The 25,411-nt window shown below is 37.7% G+C and overlaps 1 protein-coding gene across 8 annotated transcripts in view; it reads left to right on the plus strand.

Moving 5' to 3' along the window:
* Nucleotides 1–25,411, plus strand: part of LOC115887144 (twitchin) — a 64,268-nt gene that overhangs the window by 19,936 nt on the left and 18,921 nt on the right. For 5 of the 8 annotated variants that reach the window (XR_004051015.1, XM_030906489.1, XM_030906482.1 and 2 more), the window contains 31 exons: nt 1,392–1,542; nt 5,136–5,200; nt 5,258–5,429; nt 5,498–5,634; nt 7,279–7,404; nt 7,469–8,519; nt 8,586–8,933; nt 8,987–9,154; nt 9,242–10,441; nt 10,782–11,390; nt 11,915–12,217; nt 12,273–12,554; nt 12,616–13,088; nt 15,229–15,364; nt 15,421–16,308; nt 16,365–16,946; nt 17,002–17,304; nt 17,362–19,131; nt 19,191–19,472; nt 19,529–19,834; nt 19,893–20,195; nt 20,263–20,721; nt 20,777–22,090; nt 22,158–22,875; nt 22,938–23,683; nt 23,750–24,052; nt 24,112–24,390; nt 24,441–24,546; nt 24,601–24,806; nt 24,865–25,167; nt 25,227–25,384. Coding sequence is in view for 7 of the 8 variants with exons in the window: in XM_030906489.1 (XP_030762349.1) it covers nt 1,392–1,542; nt 5,136–5,200; nt 5,258–5,429; nt 5,498–5,634; nt 7,279–7,404; nt 7,469–8,519; nt 8,586–8,933; nt 8,987–9,154; nt 9,242–10,441; nt 10,782–11,390; nt 11,915–12,217; nt 12,273–12,554; nt 12,616–13,088; nt 15,229–15,364; nt 15,421–16,308; nt 16,365–16,946; nt 17,002–17,304; nt 17,362–19,131; nt 19,191–19,472; nt 19,529–19,834; nt 19,893–20,195; nt 20,263–20,721; nt 20,777–22,090; nt 22,158–22,875; nt 22,938–23,683; nt 23,750–24,052; nt 24,112–24,390; nt 24,441–24,546; nt 24,601–24,806; nt 24,865–25,167; nt 25,227–25,384 (14,247 nt within the window). In the remaining variant the exon portion in view is untranslated. Of the gene's footprint in view, nt 1–513; nt 553–713; nt 759–1,391; nt 1,543–5,135; nt 5,201–5,257; nt 5,430–5,497; nt 5,635–7,278; nt 7,405–7,468; nt 8,520–8,585; nt 8,934–8,986; nt 9,155–9,241; nt 10,442–10,781; nt 11,391–11,914; nt 12,218–12,272; nt 12,555–12,615; nt 13,089–15,228; nt 15,365–15,420; nt 16,309–16,364; nt 16,947–17,001; nt 17,305–17,361; nt 19,132–19,190; nt 19,473–19,528; nt 19,835–19,892; nt 20,196–20,262; nt 20,722–20,776; nt 22,091–22,157; nt 22,876–22,937; nt 23,684–23,749; nt 24,053–24,111; nt 24,391–24,440; nt 24,547–24,600; nt 24,807–24,864; nt 25,168–25,226; nt 25,385–25,411 lie in introns of all 8 variants that reach the window. The other 3 variants (XM_030906483.1, XM_030906488.1, XM_030906485.1) reach the window with 2 other exon arrangements.

A 25,411-nucleotide genomic window follows, 5' to 3' on the forward strand; every position in this document is an offset into this window, starting at 1 on the left:
AACATATCGTTTGTTAGTCTGCTCTGGATATTTATACCGTATAAATATTTTTCGAATAGGCGTTTCTTGTTTGAATTTTTGCACATACTTCATGCACGCGAAATGCATGAACCACACCACACCTCGCACTAGCAGCCAGAAGCACAATTAAAAATAAACTGCAGCAGATAAAATCGAGTATAGCACTCAACGGTTTAAGGAAAATTCGAATATCAAGTTCCCAAAAGTCCTAAAAGTAATTTGTAAAAAACACATACGTAAATTTATATCTCAACAAAATTTTAGACACGTTTATCTACTCAAGCATTGAAAGATTGAGTTGTTTTTTAAATTTTGTATATAGAAACATAGCAGGCTCCTGTCAACATATATAAAATGTCAAAATTAACTGTCATCTTTAGTTAACTTAACAAATAAGAATTACTTTAGGAAATTTTGGATTTGTGATTGTCCACTTTTTCAATTATTCTGTCCATTCTTTTTTTATTTATGGTATCTAAAATATTTTCGCAGGGAGGCAAACTGCGTCCAGGAGAAGTACTAGATCCAAAGGTGAGATTTGTGTCCATTGAACACAAAACTAGCCTTTCGGTGTTTTGCCATATTTTGTTACCTATTATTATTTATTTATTTTTACACCTAACAGTTGATGATTTTTTTTGGTTGGATTTTTATTTGCTTATTTATTTCTCCCTTTTATTTTCTTTTTCAAGCCGAAATCAAAGCGCCCAGGCGAATTATCTCCTTCGGAGAAACAGGTTAGCGCGAAATTTAAATGTTGATTTTCTTAGAGGAAAAAAAAACACGTCAATAATATCTATATGTTCTGTGTCTAACTAGATTCAACAAATATCTTAGTGTAGACAGTTCTGAGAATTGTTGTAACATTATATGTGGATATTTTAAAATGTAAATAATATAATTATATTTTTTTTTGTATATAGAAGAATAGATTCGTATCTAATACTAGCCCCCCCCCTTGTTAACTTATTTGTTTTATTTTTTTTTTAGAGTTATAAAAAATTATTTGTTGAAACAAACTAGAATACTTCCAGTTTCAACAATATTTGTTTTTTTTTCTTGATTGGCAAGATTTTTTTTTATATGTTATTTTATATAGTGTATATACTCGCTAGAACTAACACTGAATAATAGAAAATAATATTTTATTAACAACTATACAGCTACTTAATGCTTTTAACGCTTTTGATGTTTTAACAAATTCAATGTGATTAAACAATTTTCGAGAGTAAAATCAAACCAAATCAATATTGTTTCATCACATAAACTCGAGAAAAAAATATACACAGAGTGTTTTAGTAAACTCTGCTTTGTATATTTCCACTGTGTTGTTTTCCTGTGGCACCAAACTTACTTAAAACATTACATAGCGTCGGAGACCCAGCTCAGAAGTGAGGAGACCAAGTGTTGCTGAATTAGAGGATAAAATTAATAAACCGTCAACACCACTTAAACCTTCAGGACCTAAAGGATCACCACCCAGTATAATAGACGTCCAAGAGAATTATTCATCAGTTGAAGGTAAAATTACCTGAAAATTTTGATAATAACATCAACCAATTGTGTAAATTATATCGCTACGATATTTTACGAGAATACGTCTATTTATAAAATTGAGAGATATAATTAACTTCCAGTAAAATTTGACGAAATACCTATGAGCTCAACTACAAACAAACGTAAAATTTTATTTTTAACACTGATGGCAATGTTCTGCCAAAATTTTTCAGTCAGCTGATTGGGAATAATATCATAATCATCATGTTCCGCTTATTCAACTATTTTCAATTCTGGTGTAGCCTCCCTCACATAGTAGGCTATGGACTTAAAAAAATGCTGGCGTTTAACCCTTTCCAACGATATAAAGTTATGTGTATTTGTTTCTAAGAATGAGAGAAATATTAGGGTTTTTATTTTGGTATCGAAGCGGGCTTTAATTTTGTGTTGACCTAGTTGCTTAATTATTTTTTGTCACAATTGAATATTCTATATTTTTATTTATCTGCATAATTAAAGACTTTGGAAAAGGTCATTCTATATTAATATTACCATTTACAATTAAAAAACCAGGGTTACAACAGCACTTTTAAATGAAGAATTTAGAGAGAATTGGATTGGAAAAAGGGGTCCCATATCTTGGCCTGCTAGGTCCTGTGATTTAACCCCTTTCGAATTTTTATGGGGGAAATTAAAAGACCTTATATAATAAGGGAAGAACCTAATACATCCAAAAATTGATGTTTTTTTAGAAAACTATATTCGTCGCTCTAAACATACGTTTTTTAGTTTTGTTCATTGTTGATTGTATCGATTTCAATTGTAATTACTATTAGCTTTTAGAGATTTACTTTTTTAAGAGAAATAAAAAAATGGAATAATTAACATTGTTAACTGTGCATTATTTATTAGCAAAAAAGAATCATATTCTATTCAACAAAACGAGATTTAACTAACTAAATGCATTTTTAGGAAAAAAAATAGATTTTTAATAATTAAAAATTCAAATTCAATACAAAAATAAAACAATAGCCCCAAGAACAACCGTAATGCATTATTAGTATCGTGTGTTGCCACCTCTAACTGCAATAACCGCTTGAAGTCTTCGTGGCATTCCTCTTATCAAATTTTGAAAAGTTTCCTGTGGAATGTTTTCCCACTTCTCATGCGCAGCCTGTTCCAGTTTGGAGGATTTCTTTGCCGAATACGCCTTTTTGACATGTCCCAGACATGTTCTATTGGATTCATGTCGGGGCTGCGTCGGGCCCAGTCTAAAGTTGTAATTCCCACGTCATTAAGGTATTGAATAACATCTAAAGCCCCATGAGGCCGAGCATTTTCATGCATTAGTAAGAAATCCGCTCCTATGAACGGCGCAAATGGAACTACATGTTCTTCAAGGATCTCCAACACATATCTGCGTGCATTAAGGGCAGGTCTAGGTAGAGGCACTAAACATTGTTTTTGTCCAGTTCTGTTTTTCGCATCAGCAAAATTAAAATGTCTTAATTGATATGTATTATTTTCTTAAAGAAATAAGCCGTGGTGCGATAATTTTGTCCGGGATATTTTTAATCCTTTGTTGGTCCAGTCCAGTTGACGGAAGATTTCTTCTAGTGTTGCTGTAAACAGCTATGGGGATGTCTCCCTTTGCCAGTTGGGAACTCTGGGGTTATTTTATACAGGGTTGCTCACCACATACGACACGGAGTATTGTAGCTAAACGATGAGATTTTTACAAATTGTAAGTTTTGGGTTCGATGAAGGACTATTAGAGGTACAATTTAAAAATAATTTTACAAGATACAGAGTGTCCCAAATAAGTAAAAAATATCAAAGTTGTATTTTTTTAATGGAACACCCGTATATTATTACATTTTTAGTTTCCACGATTAAAATAAAGGTAAATTTGATTAAGGTTTATGATACTTAAACCTTACCGTTTTTGAAATATTTTCAATTTTGTGAAATTGCAGTAAAAATTTTAAGGCTTCATTTCTTCAAAGGTATCAAAGTTTTTAATGCTAAATAATTACTGAAGTTTATTTATTGATCAGTTATTGTGTTGCAATAATAAAAATAATACTACCTTATACAGAGTGTCTAAAAATTTATTTTAAATAATTATTAGCTTCAAATGGCAATAACTTGTTTAATTTAAATGGAACGCCCTGTATATTTTACGAGAATCAGATGCACAATTTAATTGTCTATCAAATAATATTATACCATTTTTTACCTATCTCTTTAAGTTTCCGTAGAAAATGCATTTTCTTGTAATTTAGAACTTATTTATCAATATACCCATGGACTATTGACATTTTAGATTATTTTTAAAGATGTACCAAATTTTTAAAGAGTACAGATACTAATATTGTCGATATAATTCGTTTATTTCTTTAAAAAATAAAAAAACTGTTTAAATATTTGTTAAAGAGGACCAATTAATATGATTCCAGTATTCAAACCACATTAACTGACTGTTTGCGTTGATTAATAATAATTGCTCCAAATACTAAAAAACTGAATTTTGTATGGGCATTAGACAGTGTGATAAAAACTAACACCTTAAAAATGATATTTCATTTTTTAATAAATGCTTATTTATAACAACAGAGACTTTAATTTGATAACTTATTATTATATTGATTTCTGACTCAAATCCACATTTATTTATAATAATTTATTAACGAACACAATTAAGTATGTAATTAATTAGTATATGGGCGGAAATAATGGTGTTATATTTAATTAATGGTATACTCTTTGATAAAGATTTAAATAGTTTTCTTTTTGCATACAAATGGGCTAGTAATATTATCGTTTTGCTAAAAACGATAATATTACTAGTCTGTACATTTTGTACATTTGCTGCTTTAAAAACAATCTAAAATGTCAATATTCCATGGATATATTGATAAATGAAGTCTAAATTATAAGAAAATGCATTTTCTACGAAAACTTGAAGGGATAGATAAAAAATGGCATAATACAATTTGATAGACAATTTAATTGTGCATCTGATTCTCCTAAAATATACAGGGCATTCCGTTTAAATTAAAGAAGTTATTGCCGTTTGAAGCTAATAATTATTTAAAATAAATTTTTAGACACTCTGTATAAAGGTGTATTATTTTTCTTATTGCAACATAATGATGATCAATAAATAAACTTCGTTAAATATTTAGTATTAAAGCATTGATACCCTTGGAGGAAATGAAGCTTTAAAAATTTTTACTGCAATTTCACAAAATTAAAATATTTTCAAAACGGTAAGGTTTAAGTATAATAAACCTTAATCAAATTTACCTTTATTTTAATCGTAGAAACTAAAAATGTAATAATATACAGGGTGTTCCATTTAAAAAAATACAACTTTGATATTTTTTATTTATTTGGGACACTCTGTATCTTGTAAAAATATTTTTAAATTGTAGCTCTAATAGTCCTTCAACGAACCACAAACTTACAATTTGTAAAAATCTCATCGTTTAGCTACAATACTCCGTGTCGTATGTGGTGAACAACCCTGTATATCATTCGATCAAATATTTAAGAATATTTCTCAATCTATATGAGTTTGTACTTTTCATTCAATCAAAAATAAATATTTACAGATCAAGTGGCTTATATCAGTCTGCAAGTAGAAGGTGACCCTGTCCCGACATTCAAATTTTACAAGGTAAAACATGTGATGTTTTCTCCACCCGATCGCTTAATTCAAAAAAATATTTTTTAGGGCGTAACCGAAATCATAGAAGGTGGTAGATTTAAATTTCTGACAGATGGAGAGACGAATACTATTACTTTATGTATCAGAAAAGTCAAGCCTAACGATGAGGGGCAGTACAAAGTTGTTGTTTCCAACGTTCATGGCGAAGATACTGCCGAGATGATGCTTTACGTAGCCGGTATGCAAAAAACCTTAATTTCCTATTATTGATATAAATAATGATCCATCTTTTTGTTGTTTTTAAAGGTGCTGCTGGTGTTGATTTCCGATCAATGTTGATGAAGAGGAAATACGCCAAATGGGACAAGGATAAGGGTGACCCTGATTGGGGTGATTTGAAGGAAGTTGAAAAACCAGTTCCAGCGCTTAAGAAAGTAGAAAAGGTAATAAAAATACTATTTCACAGAAACGTTAAGAAACTGTATAATAATAAACGACAATCTCCAATAATCTTACGAGATGCACAAGCGTTTGATTTTTGAAAAGTTTGATACAAAAGTTTTTTAGATGATAGATTTGATTGGCATTTTACATGTTTGCTCGCAGCATGATTTTTGTTTTTTGACATGTGTTTTTGACAAGCATTCTTTTCCAAAATCAGTTTTTAACTCCTTTTTGCCCATGTGATATCCCTTCAATGTCCTAATTCACCAAAAGTTTTTGAGTTTTTAAGTATTTTGAATTTTGTTACTTACTGATTTGATACTATAATCGTTATTAGAGAATACTTTTAGAGTTATAGTTATTACTATTCCGTGAAAATTTTAATTGTTACACGGGAAAACTAAAATTAGCTCTATATACAGAAAACTCTGTCTAGTTGCTTGAATTCCTATGTCATTAATCACTGTGCTGAAAAACGTATATAAACCTACGCAAATTTTATTTACATAACTTTTAAAGTAAAAGAGAGTTCGTAAGGAATTGTTGGGCATTTGCCAAAAATAATCACTATTTCTGTCAATCCACCGCACAGTATAAATTTATTATATACAGGGTGGCCCGTCAGAGCGAGGAAGTCCAATATCGTCGTTGTTTTCAAAGATATAATATTGCTTTATTCTGTTATCCTTGGTATTTAGGTCAATTACCAATTAAATTTACTAAAGTTTTAAACCACTTTTTGGATATAAATTTTGGAAATAGAACGGCAACACCGCATAGTGCTTCAAATATAAATAGTCTACTATATGCAGAATTTTATGCCGAATCCAATTATCTACAGAAAAACGGGGGGTGCAATTTAAAAAAACTTAAAATTTCGTCATAACTTTTTTTTTGCGACACCCTGTATAAAACAAAATATTTTTAGGATATGCCCCTTTTACAGCCATGCAACATCTGTATAAAACTTTTTTTCATATCTTTGACCTAACCTAACACCGACAATATTGGACTTCCTCGCACTAATGGTCCACCCTGTATATTTATTATATTATCTCCATAACAAAGAAGAAAAATAAAAATATATTTCCATGAATTAAATTGTCATCCTTCTTTAAATCCCTTTTGCTAGCAAACTGAAGACGTGTTTGTTGACCGACGAATCTTGTAACCCCCCTCGGGAAGCGAAAGCTTTACCTTGCTAGTGTAAAATCTGAGTTGCAGTTTTCTTTCTAGCCTCCTATGTCAGCGAGAAGGCCTTCGCTAGCCGAACTTATTCCAGATTGGCCGACTCTGCATCATTTCGAACGCAAGGAGGTTTGACACAGGCAGATCTCAACTATGAATGTGATGATCGATGTCACTGCACGACGGCATGGCAATGCTACGTCCCCATCCTCAAACTCCAGTTTAATACACTCTAAGCCGCTTCTAATACATCCAAAATTTGATGTTGTATCTGCGTTATCCTCGAAAGCACGTCCTGTATATATATTTTTTTTATAAATGTACATATATTGTCTTTTCTCCAGTGATTTTTTTTCAGCGGCCGATTTTTGTGGGTGTTCTATTTTTTACAGCTGACATTTTTGACCTTACAAAATGTATTTCTCGTCATAACTTAAACTATCTCTTTTTCTCAGAAACAAGAAAGCTTCTTGAGACCTCTCGTTGACCAGTATGCCAAGGAAGGTAAAGATAAGAAAGTCGTGTTTGAAGCAGGGTTCTCCAAACCAAACTGCAAGCCAAAGTGGCTCGTTAGGAAAGATGTAAGCTCTTTATAACATTTATTTCAGTAAAATACTAATTTTCAGTGGTAAATAATCGTTACAGGAGCTTTTCCAAGGCGCAAAATACAAATTCAAAAACGAAAACGACATGTACCAACTGATCATCATGAACCCCAAGGTTGAGGACTCTGGAAAATACTCGATTGAAATTGGTGGAGTCAGTTGCACAGCTTTCTTAAACGTTGAAGAACCAGATCCATCCTACACTTTCACTAAACCCCTTAAGAAGAAGTACGATGGATACACTGAGCACGAAGTAGAACTCTCTTGTACAGTGAGCAACAGCTTGGCTATTGTTGGTTGGTACAAAGGCGACGTCAAACTAGATGATGGACCTAAATACCAAATTTCGAAGGATTTAAGCGGAGTATGCCGACTTACTATAAAAGACTGTACCTTCGACGACATCGCAGAATACAGCTGTAAATTAGAAAAGCAAACAGATAAAACAACTGCTAAAGTAAACATTGTTGATTATCCATACAAGTTTGTAAAAGTTTTAAAACATCAGCAACATGTAGAAAAGGAAAATATCACGTTCCTGTGTGAATTAAACGATGCTGGAGGTGAAGTCAAATGGTTCAAAGGCGACCAAGAAATCGTTGCTGACAAAAGACTGGTCATCAGTAAAGATGGCAGGAAGCGCAAGTTGGTTATCAAAGACGCTAAAGTCACCGATGCTGGAATGTATTCCTGTGTCAGTAATGCTGACAAAACCGAAGCTGAATTAGTAGTAAACTATCTCAACAGATTCAACAAAAAACTAAAAGACACAGTTGCCGTTGAAAGAGAAAAACTGGTCCTTGATATCGAACTTGAAGATCAAACTGCCCCAGCCGAGTGGTTCTTCAATGGAAAACCAATTGAACCTTCAGACAGGATCGAAATTAAGAATCTCGGAGGAGGTAAACATCAACTAATCTTCAACAAACTAGACATGGAGGATGACGGTGAAATCAGAGTAGAGTCAGGAAAATTAGAATCTTCCATGAAATTATCAGTGAAAAAGGGTGAAAGCATCCCTAAAATTGATTTTCCATCTGTCTTTGAAGCACCTATTAGCAAGCCTATCTTAATGGAAGTCCCTTACAAAGGTAACGCATCTCGTATTTGATTTTAACTCAGTACATATATAATTCACCTTATTTTCTCCCTCATAGTCGAAGGAACCCGTCAAAGTCAGTTAGAAGCTAAACTAATCAAAGACGGAAAAGTTCTTCCCATCAAAGACGTAGATGTCTCCATAACCGACGATAAAGTTACGTTCAAAATCAAGAAACCAACTAGAGATCAATCCGGTCCGTACCAAGTGAAATTATCTAATGCCCAAGGAGAAGATGTGAAAGACGTCAAGATCATAATGCAGGACGTTCCTCAGCCTCCTCAAGATGTCAACGTTACTGACGTTTTCCAAGATAACTGCAAAGTTGCTTGGAAAGCTCCTAGTGATGATGGTGGAGCGCCTATTCTACATTACGTTATCGAACGCCAAGATCTGAGCTTGAAAGGTAGCAAATAACTCATTTAGGTTAAGAGACAAATAACAGTTATTCTCTTGCAGCCCAATGGGAGAGCGTTGGTGAAGTCAAACAAGGCCAACCGACGACTTTTAAAGTCGAAGGGTTAATACCTAAAAAACAATATAAGTTCAGAATAAGGGCAGTAAACAAACTAGGCTCCAGTGAGCCAGGCCTCTTTGCCAAGCCAGTTCTTGCTAAAGATCCATGGGGTAAGATTGATGCTATAACTACGCGCTATGTCAAATTTTTAGTTTATACCAGTACAAATATATAATCCTACGATTTTTTTTTTTCAGATGAGCCTAGCAAGCCCCAAAACGTCGAAGTTGTTGACTGGGACAAGGATCATGCCGATCTCACATGGAAGGCACCTGAAAGTGACGGTGGTGCGCCTATTACTGGATATATAATCGAAGTTAAAGATAAATTTGGAAAAGAATGGACCAAAGGGCTTGAAGTGGAAGGAGATCAGCTCTCTGGAACCGTCCCTGGTTTAAAAGAAAACAATCAGTACGAATTCCGAGTTAGGGCAGTGAATAAAGCCGGACCTGGTGAACCTAGCGACACAACAAAACCTATTATTGCCAAATGTAGATTTGTTAAACCATTTATCATCGGTGACGACTTGAAGAGTATTATTATCAAAAAAGGACAAATCGTCAAATATGATATTAAATATGGTGGAGAACCCGAGCCTACAGTTCAATGGTTCCTCGACCAAAAAGAAATTAAACCAGATAGTGAAGAACGCGTTACAATCGACGCCTATGAAAAGAACACCATCATCACAGTAAGAAGAGCTACACGAGCTGACAGTGGCAAATACCGCCTTGTCCTCACTAACAGTTCCGGTACTTGCGAAGGAAAAGCCGAAGTAATTGTTCTGGATAAACCAACGGCTCCCAAGGGACCTTTAGAACCAGAGGAAATTAGAGCTGATCACGTAACAGTGAAGTGGCAAAGACCAGAGGACGCCGGAGGCACCGAGCTAACTGGTTATGTCCTGGAAAAAATGGACATGGATACCGGAAGATGGGTATCCGCGGGAGAAGTTGGTCCTGGAGATACAAAATTCACTTTCAAAGGTCTCACTCCTAAAAAGAAATACAAGTTCAGGGTTAGGGCTAAGAACAAGGAGGGCGAATCGGAACCACTGGAAACTTCCGATTTTATTCTTGCGAAAAATCCTTACGATGAACCGGGAGCGCCGGGAAAACCTGAAATCATCGACTATGATAACAAGAGCGTCACTTTGAAGTGGGCCAAACCCGAAAACGACGGAGGAAGGCCCATCACTCACTACACCGTCGAAATGAAAGACAAGTTCTCTCCTGATTGGAAGGAAGTGGCCACAACCTCAGACAGTAACCCAGAAGCAAAGGTAGAAGGACTTAAAGAAAATCAGGTGTATCAGTTTAGAGTGAGAGCACACAATAAGGCCGGACCTAGTGTTCCCTCTGAACCTACCGATAACCATCTCTGCAAGCATAAGAACTGTAAGACTTTTTTGTTTGATTTAACCAGAATTAACAGTTTTTTTTATTTAGTATTTTTGTTACCTAATTGGTGTTTTATTACTACAATCGAAATGGTTCGAAATTTATTTTCGTATATAATTATTTTTCGCTATTTTTCGTGTGGAAGTTTTTATTTTTGGTTTTGGTTAGTTGCCGACTTATATAACTTATTTTATTATTGTTAGTTTTGAATATATAGTCTATATTGTTTTTTTGGAATTGTGACGTTTCGAACATATCCTACAGATTTGTGTACGTAGACTCCATGTACAGTCATTATTGTCTTAGACACTTTTACTTACCAAGTTGTATTTTACAGTAAAACCAAGAATTGACCGAGAAACCTTCAAATCAGTCACGATTAAGGCTGGCCGTACCCACAAATGGGCCGTAGACTTTATGGGTGAGCCTCCACCGGAAGTCAAGTGGGTATGGAGAGACAACATTCCACTTACGAACACCGAACGCATCAAAATCGAAAATTCCGATTACCATACAGACTTCACGCTACATAACGCAGTACGAAAAGACACGGGAAAATATACGCTTATCATTGAAAATTGCAATGGAAAGGACCAAGAAACCGTCGAATTGACGGTTCTGAGCAAACCGGGAGCTCCAGAAGGACCGCTCCAGGTCAGCGACGTCACTGCCGAAAAGGCCAAGATTAGCTGGAAGAAACCAGAGGACGATGGTGGCAGTCCAATCAAGGAATACGAAATCGAAAAGATGGACGTCGCCACAGGGAAGTGGGTCCGCTGTGGTCGTGTACCGGGTGATAAATTATCTCCTGACGGAAAAGGAGAATTCGAAGTTACCGGACTGAACCCGGGCTCAGAGTACAAGTTCAGAGTCACAGCCGTTAACAACGAAGGTGACTCTGAGCCTCTTGTTTCCGAACGACCGACTTTAGCTAAGAATCCATTTGGTAAGTTAACTTCACAAGACCGTTTTCATTATGAGTTGTTATTTTTGAAAGTGGTGTGAATCCAATTTTTAAACAAATAAGTTAATACTAATTTCAGTAAGATATAGACACATTCTTTCCCTATTTATAATCATACATTCAATGGAGTACGATTTTTTATAAAGTCAACAAAATAATTTTGACTATAAAATGTTATCACAATTTTTGAAAATTATAACTAAAACAATTTTCTTAAAGTTACTCCTGTTTTTATTTCTTGTAATATGTTATTTTTGAAAGTGGTATAAGTCCATTCGGAGTTAAAAAAAGTATTTTATTTTTTGCAAAAATTGTAATAGTTATTATTTCATAACATAAAATTTAAAAAGTAGTATATAGTGTTAATAACATCAATCGAATAGATTAAGGTTTATGAATATTTTTAAAATAACTCAAATGCAAACCTTAAATATCTTGATACGCGGAAAAATGAACTTATACCACTTAAAAAAAATATCAGCTTATATACTCACGCAATTTTCCAGACACACCCGGCAAACCAGGGTTGCCTGAAATCGTCGATTACGACAACAAGGGTGTCGATCTCAAATGGACCGCCCCATCAAATGATGGAGGTGCTCCAATAGAAAAATACATTATCGAAAAGAAAGATCGTTACAAGCCTGATTGGGAAAAGGCTATTGAAGTGCCCGGTGATCAATTGCAAGCCAGAGTTGAAGACCTTAAAGAACGAGGAGAGTATCAATTTCGAGTAATAGCCGTGAACAAAGCTGGACCAGGCACACCATCTGATGCTTCCCAAATGCAAATAATCAAACATAGATCACGTAAGTAATTCAAATCGGTATTTTTTTTTCTTTTCTTCAATATACTTCGTTATAGTTAAACCTAGAATCGATAGAACCAATCTAAAACCAATCATAGTACGTGCCGGAAAACCAATTAAATATGACATTGATGTCAGAGGCGAACCTCCACCAACTTGCACGTGGTTCCAAGTAGATACCGAACTGAAATCCGAAGGCAACATCGAAATCATTAACGTAGACTATAATACTAAACTTAATATTACTAACGCCGTCCGTAAAAATACAGGTCTTTATAAAATTAAAGCAGTAAACGAACATGGTTCGGACGAAGCTGAAGTCGAAGTTACCGTACTTTGTAAGTTTTAAAAACATTTAGAAAGCTTTACAAAAGAAAACTAAAAATGTTCTTATTGCAGCGGCACCAGGGAAACCAAAGGGCCCACTTAAAGTGTCTGACGTCACAAAGGGTGGATGCAAATTGAAGTGGGAGAAGCCAGAGGACGATGGTGGCAAACCAGTAACCGGTTACCAAGTGGAGAAATTAGATAAAGCTACCGGCAGATGGGTGCCTGTAGGACGTACAGGTCCTAACGACACCGAACTGGATGTTAAAGGTTTGACTGAAGGCCACGAGTACGATTTCAGAGTGAAGGCCATTAATGACGAAGGCGAATCTGAGCCTTTGGAAACGGACAGTTCCATTATCGCTAAGAACCCGTATGACATTCCTGGAAAACCAGGCACACCAGAAATTACAGACTGGGATGCAGATAGGGTTGATCTCAAATGGACTGCTCCGAAAAGTTCAGGAGGTGCGCCGATTACCGGCTATGTTATTGAGAAAAAAGAAAAATTCTCCACTTCGTGGGACGAGATTCTCAGCACCGACGTAAGTAAATGGATTATTATTATTTCTTATAGTGATGGGTATTACGATTCTTTTTAGTGAATCGAATCACACGATTCAATTTCTCCTATTGAATCGAGTCCTACGATTCGTTCATTTGAACGAACCACATTTTACCTTCACAACTTACCTTTCATAAAAACAAGAATCGTAACTGGCACTACCGGCGATAATTTGGTCAGACAATTGCTTAAGTGACCAGAAAAATAAATATACGATTCTTTCATTTGTTTTTCACAACACTTTATGGCACTGGCGTAATTGGATTGATTATTTTACCAATCTATATTATTACAGCACCGTAGAAACGAACGATCGCATTGTGATCCGATACAATTCTCACGATTCTTTCTTACGGCTCATCGTTCAAATCTTATGGATCCGTGCTGGCCACGATTTAATTGAACGAACCGTATTGTAACCAATGAATCAATTCTCACGACTCTTTGATCGAACGATCTCATTGTGATCCGATTCAATTCTCACGAATCTTTTCTACGGCTCATCGTTCAAATCTTATGGATCCGCGCTGGCCACGATTTAATTGAACGAACCGTATTGTAACCAATGAATCAATTCTCACGACTCTTTGATCGAACGATCTCATTGTGATCCGATTCAATTCTCACGAATCTTTTACGGCTCATCGTTAAAATCTTATGGATCCGTGCTGGCCACGATTTAATTGAACGAACCGTATTGTAACCAATGAATCAATTTCTCACGACTCTTTGATCGAACGATCTCATTGTGATCCGATTCAATTCTCACGAATCTTTTCACGGCTCATCGTTCAAATCTTATGGATCCGTGCTGGCCACGATTTAATTGAACGAACCGTATTGAAACCAATGAATCAATTCTCACGACTCTTTGATCGAACGATCTCATTGTGATCCGATTCAATTCTAACGATTCTTTTTTACGGCTCATCGTTCAAATCTTATGGATCCGTGCTGGCCACGATTTAATTGAACGAACCGTATTGAAACCAATGAATCAATTCTCACGACTCTTTGATCGAACGATCTCATTGTGATCCGATTCAATTCTCACGATTCTTTTTTACGGCTCATCGTTCAAATCTTATGGATCCGTGCTGGCCACGATTTAATTGAACGAACCGTATTGTAACCAATGAATCAATTCTCACGACTCTTTGATCGAACGATCTCATTGTGATCCGATTCAATTCTCACGAATCTTTTCTACGGCTCATCGTTCAAATCTTATGGATCCGTGCTGGCCACGATTTAATTGAACGAACCGTATTGAAACCAATGAATCAATTCTCACGACTCTTTGATCGAACGATCTCATTGTGATCCGATTCAATTCTCACGATTCTTTTTTACGGCTCATCGTTCAAATCTTATGGATCCGTGCTGGCCACGATTTAATTGAACGAAACCGTATTGTAACCAATGAATCAATTCTCACGACTCATTGATCGAACGGTCTCATTGTGATCCGATTCAATTCTCACGATTCTTTCTACGGCTCATCGTTCAAATCTTATGGATCCGTGCTGGCCACGATTTAATTGAACGAACCGTATTGTAAACCAATGAATCAATTCTCACGACTCATTGATCGAACGGTCTCATTGTGATCCGATTCAATTCTCACGATTCTTTTCTACGGCTCATCGTTCAAATCTTATGGATCCGTGCTGGCCACGATTTAATTGAACGAACCGTATTGTAACCAATGAATCAATTCTCACGACTCTTTGATCGAACGATCTCATTGTGATCCGATTCAATTCTCACGATTCTTTTTTACGGCTCATCGTTCAAATCTTATGGATCCGTGCTGGCCACGATTTAATTGAACGAACCGTATTGTAACCAATGAATCAATTCTCACGACTCTTTGATCGAACGATCTCATTGTGATCCGATTCAATTCTCACGATTCTTTTCTACGGCTCATCGTTCAAATTTATGGATCCGTGCTGGCCACTATTCAATTGAACGAACCGTATTCTAAGCAGTGAATCTAATCTCATAATTCATTTTTAATACTCGTTCAAATGAACGACTCGTTCAATCTTTTCCCACCTCTAATTTCTTGTTTTTAAATAACTTAAATAACGATCTTAATATTATATACATTATAGTCTCCGACTTGTGAAGCTAGAGTTCCTGGACTAAAAGACGGTAATACTTACCAATTCAGGGTACGAGCTGTAAACAAAGCCGGACCTGGTGAACCATCCGATGCAACTGGTCAACACGTTGCGAAAGCCAGGCACTGTAAGAAATAAATTACAATTAAACACTCATATACTCACATTTTTTTTAAATTCTAGTACGCCCAATGATTAACAGAGAAAAACTACATACTGTAAAAGTTCGTGCAGGACAATTAGTGAGGTTTGACGTAGACGTCAAAGGTGAACCACCACCGACATGCACATGGAGCTTTGCCCACAAACCTTTAGAAAATAGCCCTACCGTTAAAATCGAAAATGAGGACTATAACACTAAACTTACTCTCTCCGACACCAAGAGAAAAGATACAGGAACATACACTCTAAAGGCTGAAAACGATTCCGGATTTGACGAAGCTACTGTAGAAGTAATAATCTTAGACAAACCTGGTAAACCAGAAGGGCCTCTAGAAGTAAGCGACGTGCACAAGGAAGGCTGCAAACTAAAATGGGACAAGCCCAAAGATGACGGTGGCCTCCCTATTACCGGATACGTTGTTGAAAAACAAGATACTCAAACCGGAAGATGGGTTCCCGCTGGATTTGTAGATGCGGACAAAACTGACCATGAAATCACTGGCTTGGAACCAAACAAGAAGTACAACTTTAGAGTGAAGGCTGTTAACGAAGAAGGGGAATCAGAGCCTTTAGAAACCGACACTGCTACGTTGGCCAAAAATCCTTATGACATATCTGCACCTCCTGGCTTACCAGAAATCGTCGACTGGGATGAGCATTCAGTAAAACTTAAGTGGGATAAACCCGTCAGAGATGGAGGTACTCCTATTACTGGATATGTTATTGAGGCCATGGATAAATTCACCGGTCAATTCGTTAAAGTTGCTGAAGTTGGACCACAATGCCAAGGCACAGTTGGCAAACTGGAGGAAGGAAATCAATACAAATTTAGGGTACGAGCTATAAATAAGGCTGGACCGTCAGAACCTTCAGAACAGACTAACTGGCATACAGCTAAAGCCAGATTCCGTAAGCATTATTTTAGTTTGTTTGTTGAAATTTTAATCTTGTTTTATTTATTTCAGTTAAGCCCTTAATCGATCGCACCAACCTGAAACCATTAACTGTTAAGGCAGGTCTTTCTATCAGCTTGGACGTGAATATTCAAGGTGAACCTCCACCAAAGGTAACATGGTTATACGATGGCAAGGAAATTGAATCCACTGAAGAACTCCGCATCGACAACGTCGATTATAACACCAAATTCTTCGTTCTCAAATCCAAGAGATCCCAATCTGGAAAATACACTATCATTGCAAAGAATGAAGTTGGCGAAGACCAAGCTGAAATCGAAATTTCTATTCTTGGAAAGCCATCTGCTCCTAAAGGACCTTTAGATGTAACCGATGTAACTAAACATGGTTGCAAGCTCAAATGGAAGAAACCTGATGATGATGGTGGTACTCCAATTGATCATTACGCAATCGAAAAGCTCGATCCAACAACTGGTCAATGGATACCCTGTGGAAGAAGTACTGAACCAGAAGCAAATATAACTGGCTTACAAGAGGGCAAACCTTACAAATTCAGAGTTAAGGCTGTAAATAAAGAGGGCGAATCAGAACCTCTTGAAACAGAAAAGTCTATAATAGCTAAAAATCCCTTTGGTAAGTTCTAGCAACTTTTTAATTATCGTTAATTAATACTAATTCTAAATTTTAGATGAACCTAGTAAACCTGGCCGTCCCGATCTTAAAAACTGGGATAAAGACTTTGTTGAACTGGCATGGAAAGCACCCGTCAGCGATGGAGGTGCTCCAATTCAGAAGTACATCATCCAAATGCACGACAAAGCTGGCCGAGGCTGGGTTGATGCTGCTACTGTACCTGGAGATAAAACTGCTGGACGTGTAGACACGGTAGAAGAAGGACACGAATACGAATTCAGAATTGTTGCTGTAAATAAAGCAGGACCAAGCGAACCTAGCGATCCATCGAAACCTGTTATTGCCAAACCCCGATTCTGTAATGAGTATATCTAGTCGTATCAATTGTTATATACTAATTTTTGGTAATTTTTAGTGGCACCCAAAATTGATCGTAAGAATCTCACAAAGAAAGTGCTCCGTCCTGGTCAGCTACTTCGTCTGGAAGCTGATGTTAAAGGTGAACCTCCACCAACAGTTACCTGGACTTTGAAGGAACAAACTTTAAGAAACAATGACCGGCTCAAAATCGACAATGAAGATTATCACACTAGTTTTGTGCTACAAAAAGTCCAAAGAAGTGATACTGGTACATACGTAGTTACTGCTAGGAACGACTCTGGAGTAGATACAGTAGAAGTGGAACTACAAGTAGTCACTAAGCCTTCCAAGCCCAAAGGACCACTCAAAGTATCAGATGTATCTGCGGAAGGCTGCAAACTTAAATGGGAAGCTCCAGAAGACGACGGTGGTGAGCCAGTGACCGGCTATGTAGTTGAAAGAATGGACGTTGAAACCGGAAGATGGGTTCCTGTAACTACTACAAAAACTCCAGAGGCAGACGTAACCGGCCTGAACGAAGGCAAGGACTATCAATTCCGCGTGAAAGCTGTTAACTCTGAAGGTGAATCTGAACCACTAGTAACTGATGAACCTACAACAGCGAAAAATCCTTACACCGAGCCTGACGCCCCTGGAAAACCTGAACTTAAAGACTGGACCAAAGACCATGCAGATCTCAAATGGACTCCACCGAAGAACGACGGCGGAGCGCCTGTAGAAAAATATATTATTGAAAAGAAAGATCCGATCACAGGAAAATGGCACAAAGCCGTCGAAGTACCCGGAAACAAAACCGAAGCAAGGGTACCTGACTTGCAGGAAGGACAGAAATATTCATTTAGAGTTAAGGCAGTTAACAAAGGAGGTGAGAGTAAACCTTCTGAAGCTTCCGACACAATTACTGCCAAAGACAGATTTGTTCCACCCAAGATTGATCGTAGTACACTAAGAGACCTGACTGTTAAAGCCGGACAACATATACGTCTGGATGTTAAAGTTTCTGGAGAACCTCCACCATCAAAAACATGGTTCTTGAATAAAGCACGTATTGAAAACAGAGACGATATTAACGTGGATGTCGAGGATTACAGAACAAAATTAGTTATTGGAGTAGCTAAGAGAGAACATACAGGAACTTTAGTATTGAAAGCTGAAAATAGTTCCGGAAGAGATGAAGCTAGTATCGAAATTAAAGTATTAGACAAACCTGGAAAACCAGAAGGACCTTTGCGAATTAGTGACGTGCATAAAGAAGGATGTTCTCTCAAATGGAACGCCCCTCTAGATGATGGTGGTGTACCAATTGATTATTACCAAGTAGAGAAATTAGATACAGCTACTGGCCGCTGGGTACCTGCCGGACGAGCCAAAGAACCCAAAATTGCTCTTGACAATTTAGAACCTGGCCAAGAATACAAATTCCGAGTATCTGCAGTTAACGCCGAGGGCGAGTCTGAGCCTCTCGAAGCAGAACAAACAATTGTCGCTAAAAATCCCTTCGATGAACCTGGAGCTCCTGGAACTCCTGAAGTAGTAGACTGGGACAAAGATCATGTTGACTTAAGATGGACTCCACCAGCAAATGATGGTGGATCTCCAATCACCGGATACATTATCGAAAAAAGGGAGAAGGGATCGCCAAAATGGACAAAGGCTGGTGAAACCGGTCCATTCGAGACCAAAGGAACAGCTGACAATTTAGACGAAGGCGTCGAATATGAATTTAGGGTCAGAGCTGTTAATGCTGCAGGACCAGGAGAACCTAGTCAAGCCTCTAAGTCCGTTACTACCAAACCAAGAAGACGTAAGCTACTTCGTACTTTTTAATTTACTATATTTAATGTTCTAAATATTTTTTTGCAGTGGCTCCTAAAATTGATCGTCGTAATCTCCATAATCTGACGGTCAAAGAAGGAGAACCTATTTATATAGACGTAAAAGTTAGCGGTGAACCTGCTCCTGATGTCACATGGTACCAAGAAGGACGTACTATCACGGATTCCACACACAAGCGTGTTGACAACGTTCCTTACAACTCCAAATTCTTCAACGATAAACCCGAGCGCAAGGATAGTGGAGTTTACAAAATCGTCGCTGTCAACAAATATGGTCAAGATCAAGTAGAGATTGATATTACAGTAGTTTGTAAGTTAATTATAAAAAAATATTCTTCCACATTTCAAAAATTTGTTCGATTTCAGCAAAACCAGGACAACCTGAAGGACCCTTAGAGGTATCAGATATCCATAAAGATGGATGTACATTGAAGTGGAAGCGACCAAAGGACGACGGTGGTGAACCAGTAGAAAATTATGTAGTAGAAAAGTTAGACCCAGAAACTGGAATTTGGTTGCCTGTAGGTAAAACTAATGGAGCCATACCCGAGATGAAGGTAGATGGATTAGTTCCCGGACACGATTATAAATTCAGAGTTAAAGCTGTTAACAAAGAAGGTGAATCAGAACCTCTGGAAACTATTGGGACGATCACTGCTAAAGATCCATACAGTAAGTTGATGCACTGATTTATAGCCTTACCACAATTTATTTAATAAATTATTTTTAGCTACCGCTGCTAAACCCGGTACTCCAGAACCTGAAGACTGGTCGGCAAATCACGTTGACCTGAAATGGACTGAGCCTGTGTCAGATGGTGGCTCTCCTATTACCGGATATATCATAGAAATGAAAGACAAATACAGTCCCCTATGGGAAAAAGCAGTTGAAACTACTAGCCCCTCACCAAAAGCCACAGTCACTGGTTTAATTGAAGGCAATGAATATCAGTTTAGAGTCATCGCCGTTAATGCTGCAGGCCAAAGTCCTGCTTCAGACGCTAGCAAGATCTTCGTAGCCAAACCTAGATTTTGTAAGTTTAATAATTTGACTATTAAACTTCAAGATTAATATTACTCATATTTTTTTTATTTTTATAGTGGCTCCAAAGATTGACAGACGCTATTTACATGACGTTACCATATCAGCAGGATCTCCACTTAAATTCGAGGCTAATATTATTGGTGAACCTCCACCAACAGTTGAATGGCGTTTTAATGGTAGTACTTTAAGAAATGACAAACGAACGACAATTGACAACGTTGATTACAACACTAAAATTGCTATTCGTCCAGTAGGCCGGGATGATACCGGTCAGTATACTGTTACAGCAACAAATAGCTCTGGAAAGGATAGTCACACAATTAATGTCACTGTTACTGACAAACCAACACCACCACAAGGACCGTTACAAATTTCTGACGTTAACAAGAACGGGTGCAAACTTAAATGGAAAAGACCAAAGGATGATGGTGGCACTCCAGTAGAATATTACCAAATCGACAAAATGGACCCCGAAACTGGTTGTTGGGTTCCCTGTGGCAGAGCTACAGAACCTAGTAAGTTTTTTTTAAATTTACATAGTTCCATTCTCACTCTGTATTTAATTTTTAGACTTTGAAGTTACCGGTCTCACTCCAAACCACGAATACAAATTCAGAGTAGCGGCAGTGAATGCTGAAGGTGAATCAAAACCACTAGAAGCAGAAGAAACGATCATTGCAAAGAATCCATTCGATGAACCTGGACCGCCAGGACATCTTAAAGCTACCGATTGGGACAAAGATCATGTAGATCTAGAATGGACACCTCCAAAAGATGACGGTGGGTCTCCAGTTACTGGATATATCATTGAAAAGAAAGACAAATTTGGAGATTGGGAAAAAGCTCTTGAAGTTCCTGCGGATAAGTTTAAAGCAACAGTACCGGATCTAATTGAAGGCCAACCCTATCAATTCAGAGTCCGTGCTGTCAACGCTGCTGGTCCTGGAGACCCAAGCAACGAAACGCCTACAATTATTGCTAAGGCGCGCAATTTGGCACCGAAGATTGACAGGACGAACTTAATCGAAGTAAAAATTCGCGCCGGTCAAAACTTTGCGTACGACGTTAAAGTTTCTGGCGAGCCAATGCCAGCTACTAAATGGCTATTAAAGGGTAAAGAAATTAAATCTGGCCCCAACTGCAAAGTTCAGCATTTAGACTACAACACAAAACTATCTATACGTAATGCTACCAGAGCTGATTCTGGTACGTACACGGTAACAGCTGAAAATGCCAACGGAAAAGACATTGCTGAAGTTGAAGTTACCGTTCTCGACGTCCCTAGCCCACCAGGTGGCCCTCTAAAAGTATCTGATGTTCACGCTAAAGGTTGTAAACTTAGTTGGAGACCACCAGCAGATGATGGTGGTCAGCCCGTTGAAAATTACGTAGTAGAAAAAATGGACGAAGCTAGTGGAAGGTGGGTTCCAGTGGGTGAAACTGAGGGACCGCAAACATCAATAAATGTCGATGGTCTAACACCGGGCCACAAGTACAAATTTAGAGTTCGCGCCCAAAACCGTCAAGGAAAATCCGAACCCTTGACGACGTCCCAAGCAATCGAAGCTAAAAATCCATTCGACGAACCTGGTAAGACCAGCGCACCGGAGATTACTGACTATGACAGCGATTTCGTCGAACTGAAATGGGATAAGCCAGAAAACGATGGTGGCTCTCCAATCACTGGCTATATTATCGAAAAACGAGATAAGTTTAATCCGAGTTGGGAAAAATGCGCAGAAGTCGAAGGAGACGTGCCCAAGGGTAAGGTCAAGGACCTTATCGAAGGTACTCCATATGAATTCAGGATCAGAGCTGTAAATAAAGCCGGACCTGGCGAACCTAGCGACGCATCCAAGATCCATGTCGCTAGACCCAAGAACCGTAAGTTTATTTATTAAACAAGTCGAAAAAACTTTACATAATTAATATGTGCTTTCTTACTTTTCAGTTCCACCTAAAATCGACAGAAATGCCTTATTTGATCTTAAAGTTAAAGTGGGACAGTCAATCGAATTTAACGTCCCTGTTATCGGTGAACCACCACCAAGCAAAGAATGGTTACATAAAGATAATGTATTATTCAACACAGACCGTGTTAAAATAACTAACGAAGATTACAAGACCCACATTAAGATTACAGATGCCCAAAGAGCAGACAGTGGTCCATACACCTTAACCGTTAAAAATATCAACGGAAAAGATACAGCCACTGTAAAGGTAACAGTTCTGGATGTTCCTACACCACCAGAAGGTCCTCTTAGAGCTGATAACGTTACTAAGTCATCGTTAACTCTGAGCTGGAAACCACCAAAAGATGACGGAGGTTCCGAAATTTCCCATTACCAAGTTGAAAAACTTGATACTGAAAACATGAGATGGGTACCTGTAGGTGATTCGGTTGGAACAACAATGAGAGTTCCAAATCTGACTGAAGGACATGATTACCAGTTCAGAGTTCGAGCAGTAAATAAACAGGGGGAATCAGCTCCACTCACCACCACTGAAAGTATTACAGCAAAAGATCCATTTAGTAAACCTGACAGACCTGGTGCTCCTAAACCCACAGACTGGGACAAAGATCATGTGGATCTTGAATGGACTCCGCCAAGAAAAGATGGCGGTGCACCTATTACAGAGTATATTATCGAAAAGAGACCTAAACACGGGTAAGCTCTATGACCTTTTTAGTTTTATTAGTAAATATATTATTGATCTTTTTTAATTTTAGGACATGGGAAGAAGCAGCTAGAGTTCCCGGAAACAGTACTAAGGGAACTGTTCCTAATCTAACTGAAGGAGAAGAATATGAATTCAGGATAATAGCGGTAAACAAAGGAGGTCACAGTGAACCCAGTGAGGCCTCAATTCCAGTTATTGCCAAGCCCAGATTTTTGGCTCCGTCCTTTAATAAGAGTTTATTGGAAGACATTACCATCAAAGTTGGTCAACGATTTGGCTGGACGATTCCAATCGAAGCTGCTCCAAAACCAACAGCTAAGTGGACTGTAAATGGCAAAGAAATACCTGTTTCTGATAGAGTAGATCATGCTGTTTACAACAACAAAGTCTCATTTGACGTTTCGTCTGCAGTGAGAGCTGATGCCGGTAGATATACGTTAACTCTCAGCAACGACTTGGGAAGCTTTAGTGCTTCTGCACAAGTCACAGTATTAGATAAACCAGGCCCACCGCAACCACCATTAGATGTGGGTAGCGTTACTAAAGACAGCGCAAGAATTTCCTGGAAACCACCACTTGACGACGGTGGTTCACCGATTCTTCATTACATCGTGGAGAAAATGGACGTTTCTCGTGGAACTTGGTCTGATGCTGGAATGGCTACAATCACTTCCCATGATATCACCCGATTAATTCACAAGAAAGAATACTACTTCCGTGTTAAGGCTGTAAATGCAGTAGGCGAATCTGAACCACTCGAAACACCTAGAAGCATCATTGCCAAAAACGAATTTGGTAAGATTTAAAGCATTAAGATTACTTGTTATTCCGTCTTTACAATATCACATTTTTCTGTTACAGATGAACCTAGTGCTCCTGGAAAACCGGCAGTTACTGACTGGGATAAAGATCACGTAGACTTAGAATGGACACCACCAAAGAACGACGGTGGTTCTCCCATCACTGGTTATATCGTACAAAAGAAAGAGAAGGGAAGTCCATATTGGACAAATGCCGTCCATGTGCCAGCAAGGAAGACTGGTTGCACTGTCCCTGATCTAACAGAAGGCCAAGAATACGAATTTAGAGTTATAGCAACAAATACTGCTGGCCAGAGTGAACCATCTGAACCCTCTGATCTTGTAACAGCTAAAGCCAGATTTTGTGAGTCTTAAAATGACATATACATATTAGAACGAATCTATTCAATTATTTTATTTCAGTGGCACCGAAAATCAAAACACCGCTCAACGATATCCGTATTAAGGCTGGACTTATCTTACACATTGACATCGACTTCATTGGAGAACCATGCCCTGAAGTCACATGGACCGTTGGAGGAAATCCTCTTGTTGCTGACGACCGCACAACGGTAACCTCAATTGGATATCATACCGTAATACATACGGTAAACGCTAAAAGATCGAATAGCGGTTTGTATCATATTTTGCTCAAGAATAATTCAGGTATAGATGAAGGTTCATTCCAAGTGACTGTTCTGGGTAAGTTACAGCTGACGATGGTAAGTTTTGGTTTTAATAAATTCGTTTAGATCGGCCGGGACCACCTCAAGGACCTTTGGAATATGAAGAAGTAACAGCTCAAAGTGTTACTCTTTCGTGGAAACCACCTAAAGATAACGGTGGAAGTGAAATTACGTAAGTTTCTATAATATTCTAATATTTTGAATAATATATTTCGCTCTATCGTAGGGGATATGTAATTGAAAAACGTGATTTGACTCATGGAGGAGGTTGGGTACCAGCTGTTAACTACGTTAATCCCAAATACAACCACGCTATTGTACCGAGACTACTGGAAGGAACTAAATATGAATTTAGAGTTTTCGCTGAAAACTTACAAGGAAGATCAGAACCTCTTGAAACTGAAAAACCAGTAGTAGCCAAAAATCAATACGGTATCTTATTAACTTTCAACAAAAATTATGTGCAATTCATCATCAAAACATTTTTCAGATGTACCCGGAAAACCAGGCAAGCCTGAACTGGTTGACAGTGACAAAGATCATATCAAGATTAAATGGACTGCGCCGATAAGCAACGGTGGCTCACCTATTCTAGGCTATGATATCGAACGCCGTGATAGAGCTACCGGCAGATGGGTGAAACTTAACAAAGAACCCGTAAGAAGTCAAGAATATTACGATGATCGTGTACAAGAAGGTCATCAGTACGAATATAGAGTATCGGCAGTAAATGCCGCAGGAAACGGCAAGCCTAGTGACGCGTCCAACGCATTTATTGCTAAACCAATGAAGGGTATATTATATTATTTCCCAAGATATATTCAAGTTAATAACTATGAGTTTATTTTTCAGAAAAACCGAAGTTGTGGCTCGATGGAATTATTGGAAGAAAAATTAAAGTCCGGGCTGGAGAACCGATCAATATTGATATCCCACTTTCAGGTGCACCAGCTCCAAAAGTGGAATGGATTAAAAATAAATTGCAAGTTCCCGAAAGCAGCAGAGTATATGTAAGATCAGTTACAACAACCTCTTTC

This window comes from Sitophilus oryzae, unplaced genomic scaffold (assembly GCF_002938485.1).
Source record: "Sitophilus oryzae breed Bouriz unplaced genomic scaffold, Soryzae_2.0 scaffold_552_pilon_pilon, whole genome shotgun sequence".
NCBI classification, from domain to species: Eukaryota; Metazoa; Arthropoda; class Insecta; order Coleoptera; family Curculionidae; genus Sitophilus; species Sitophilus oryzae.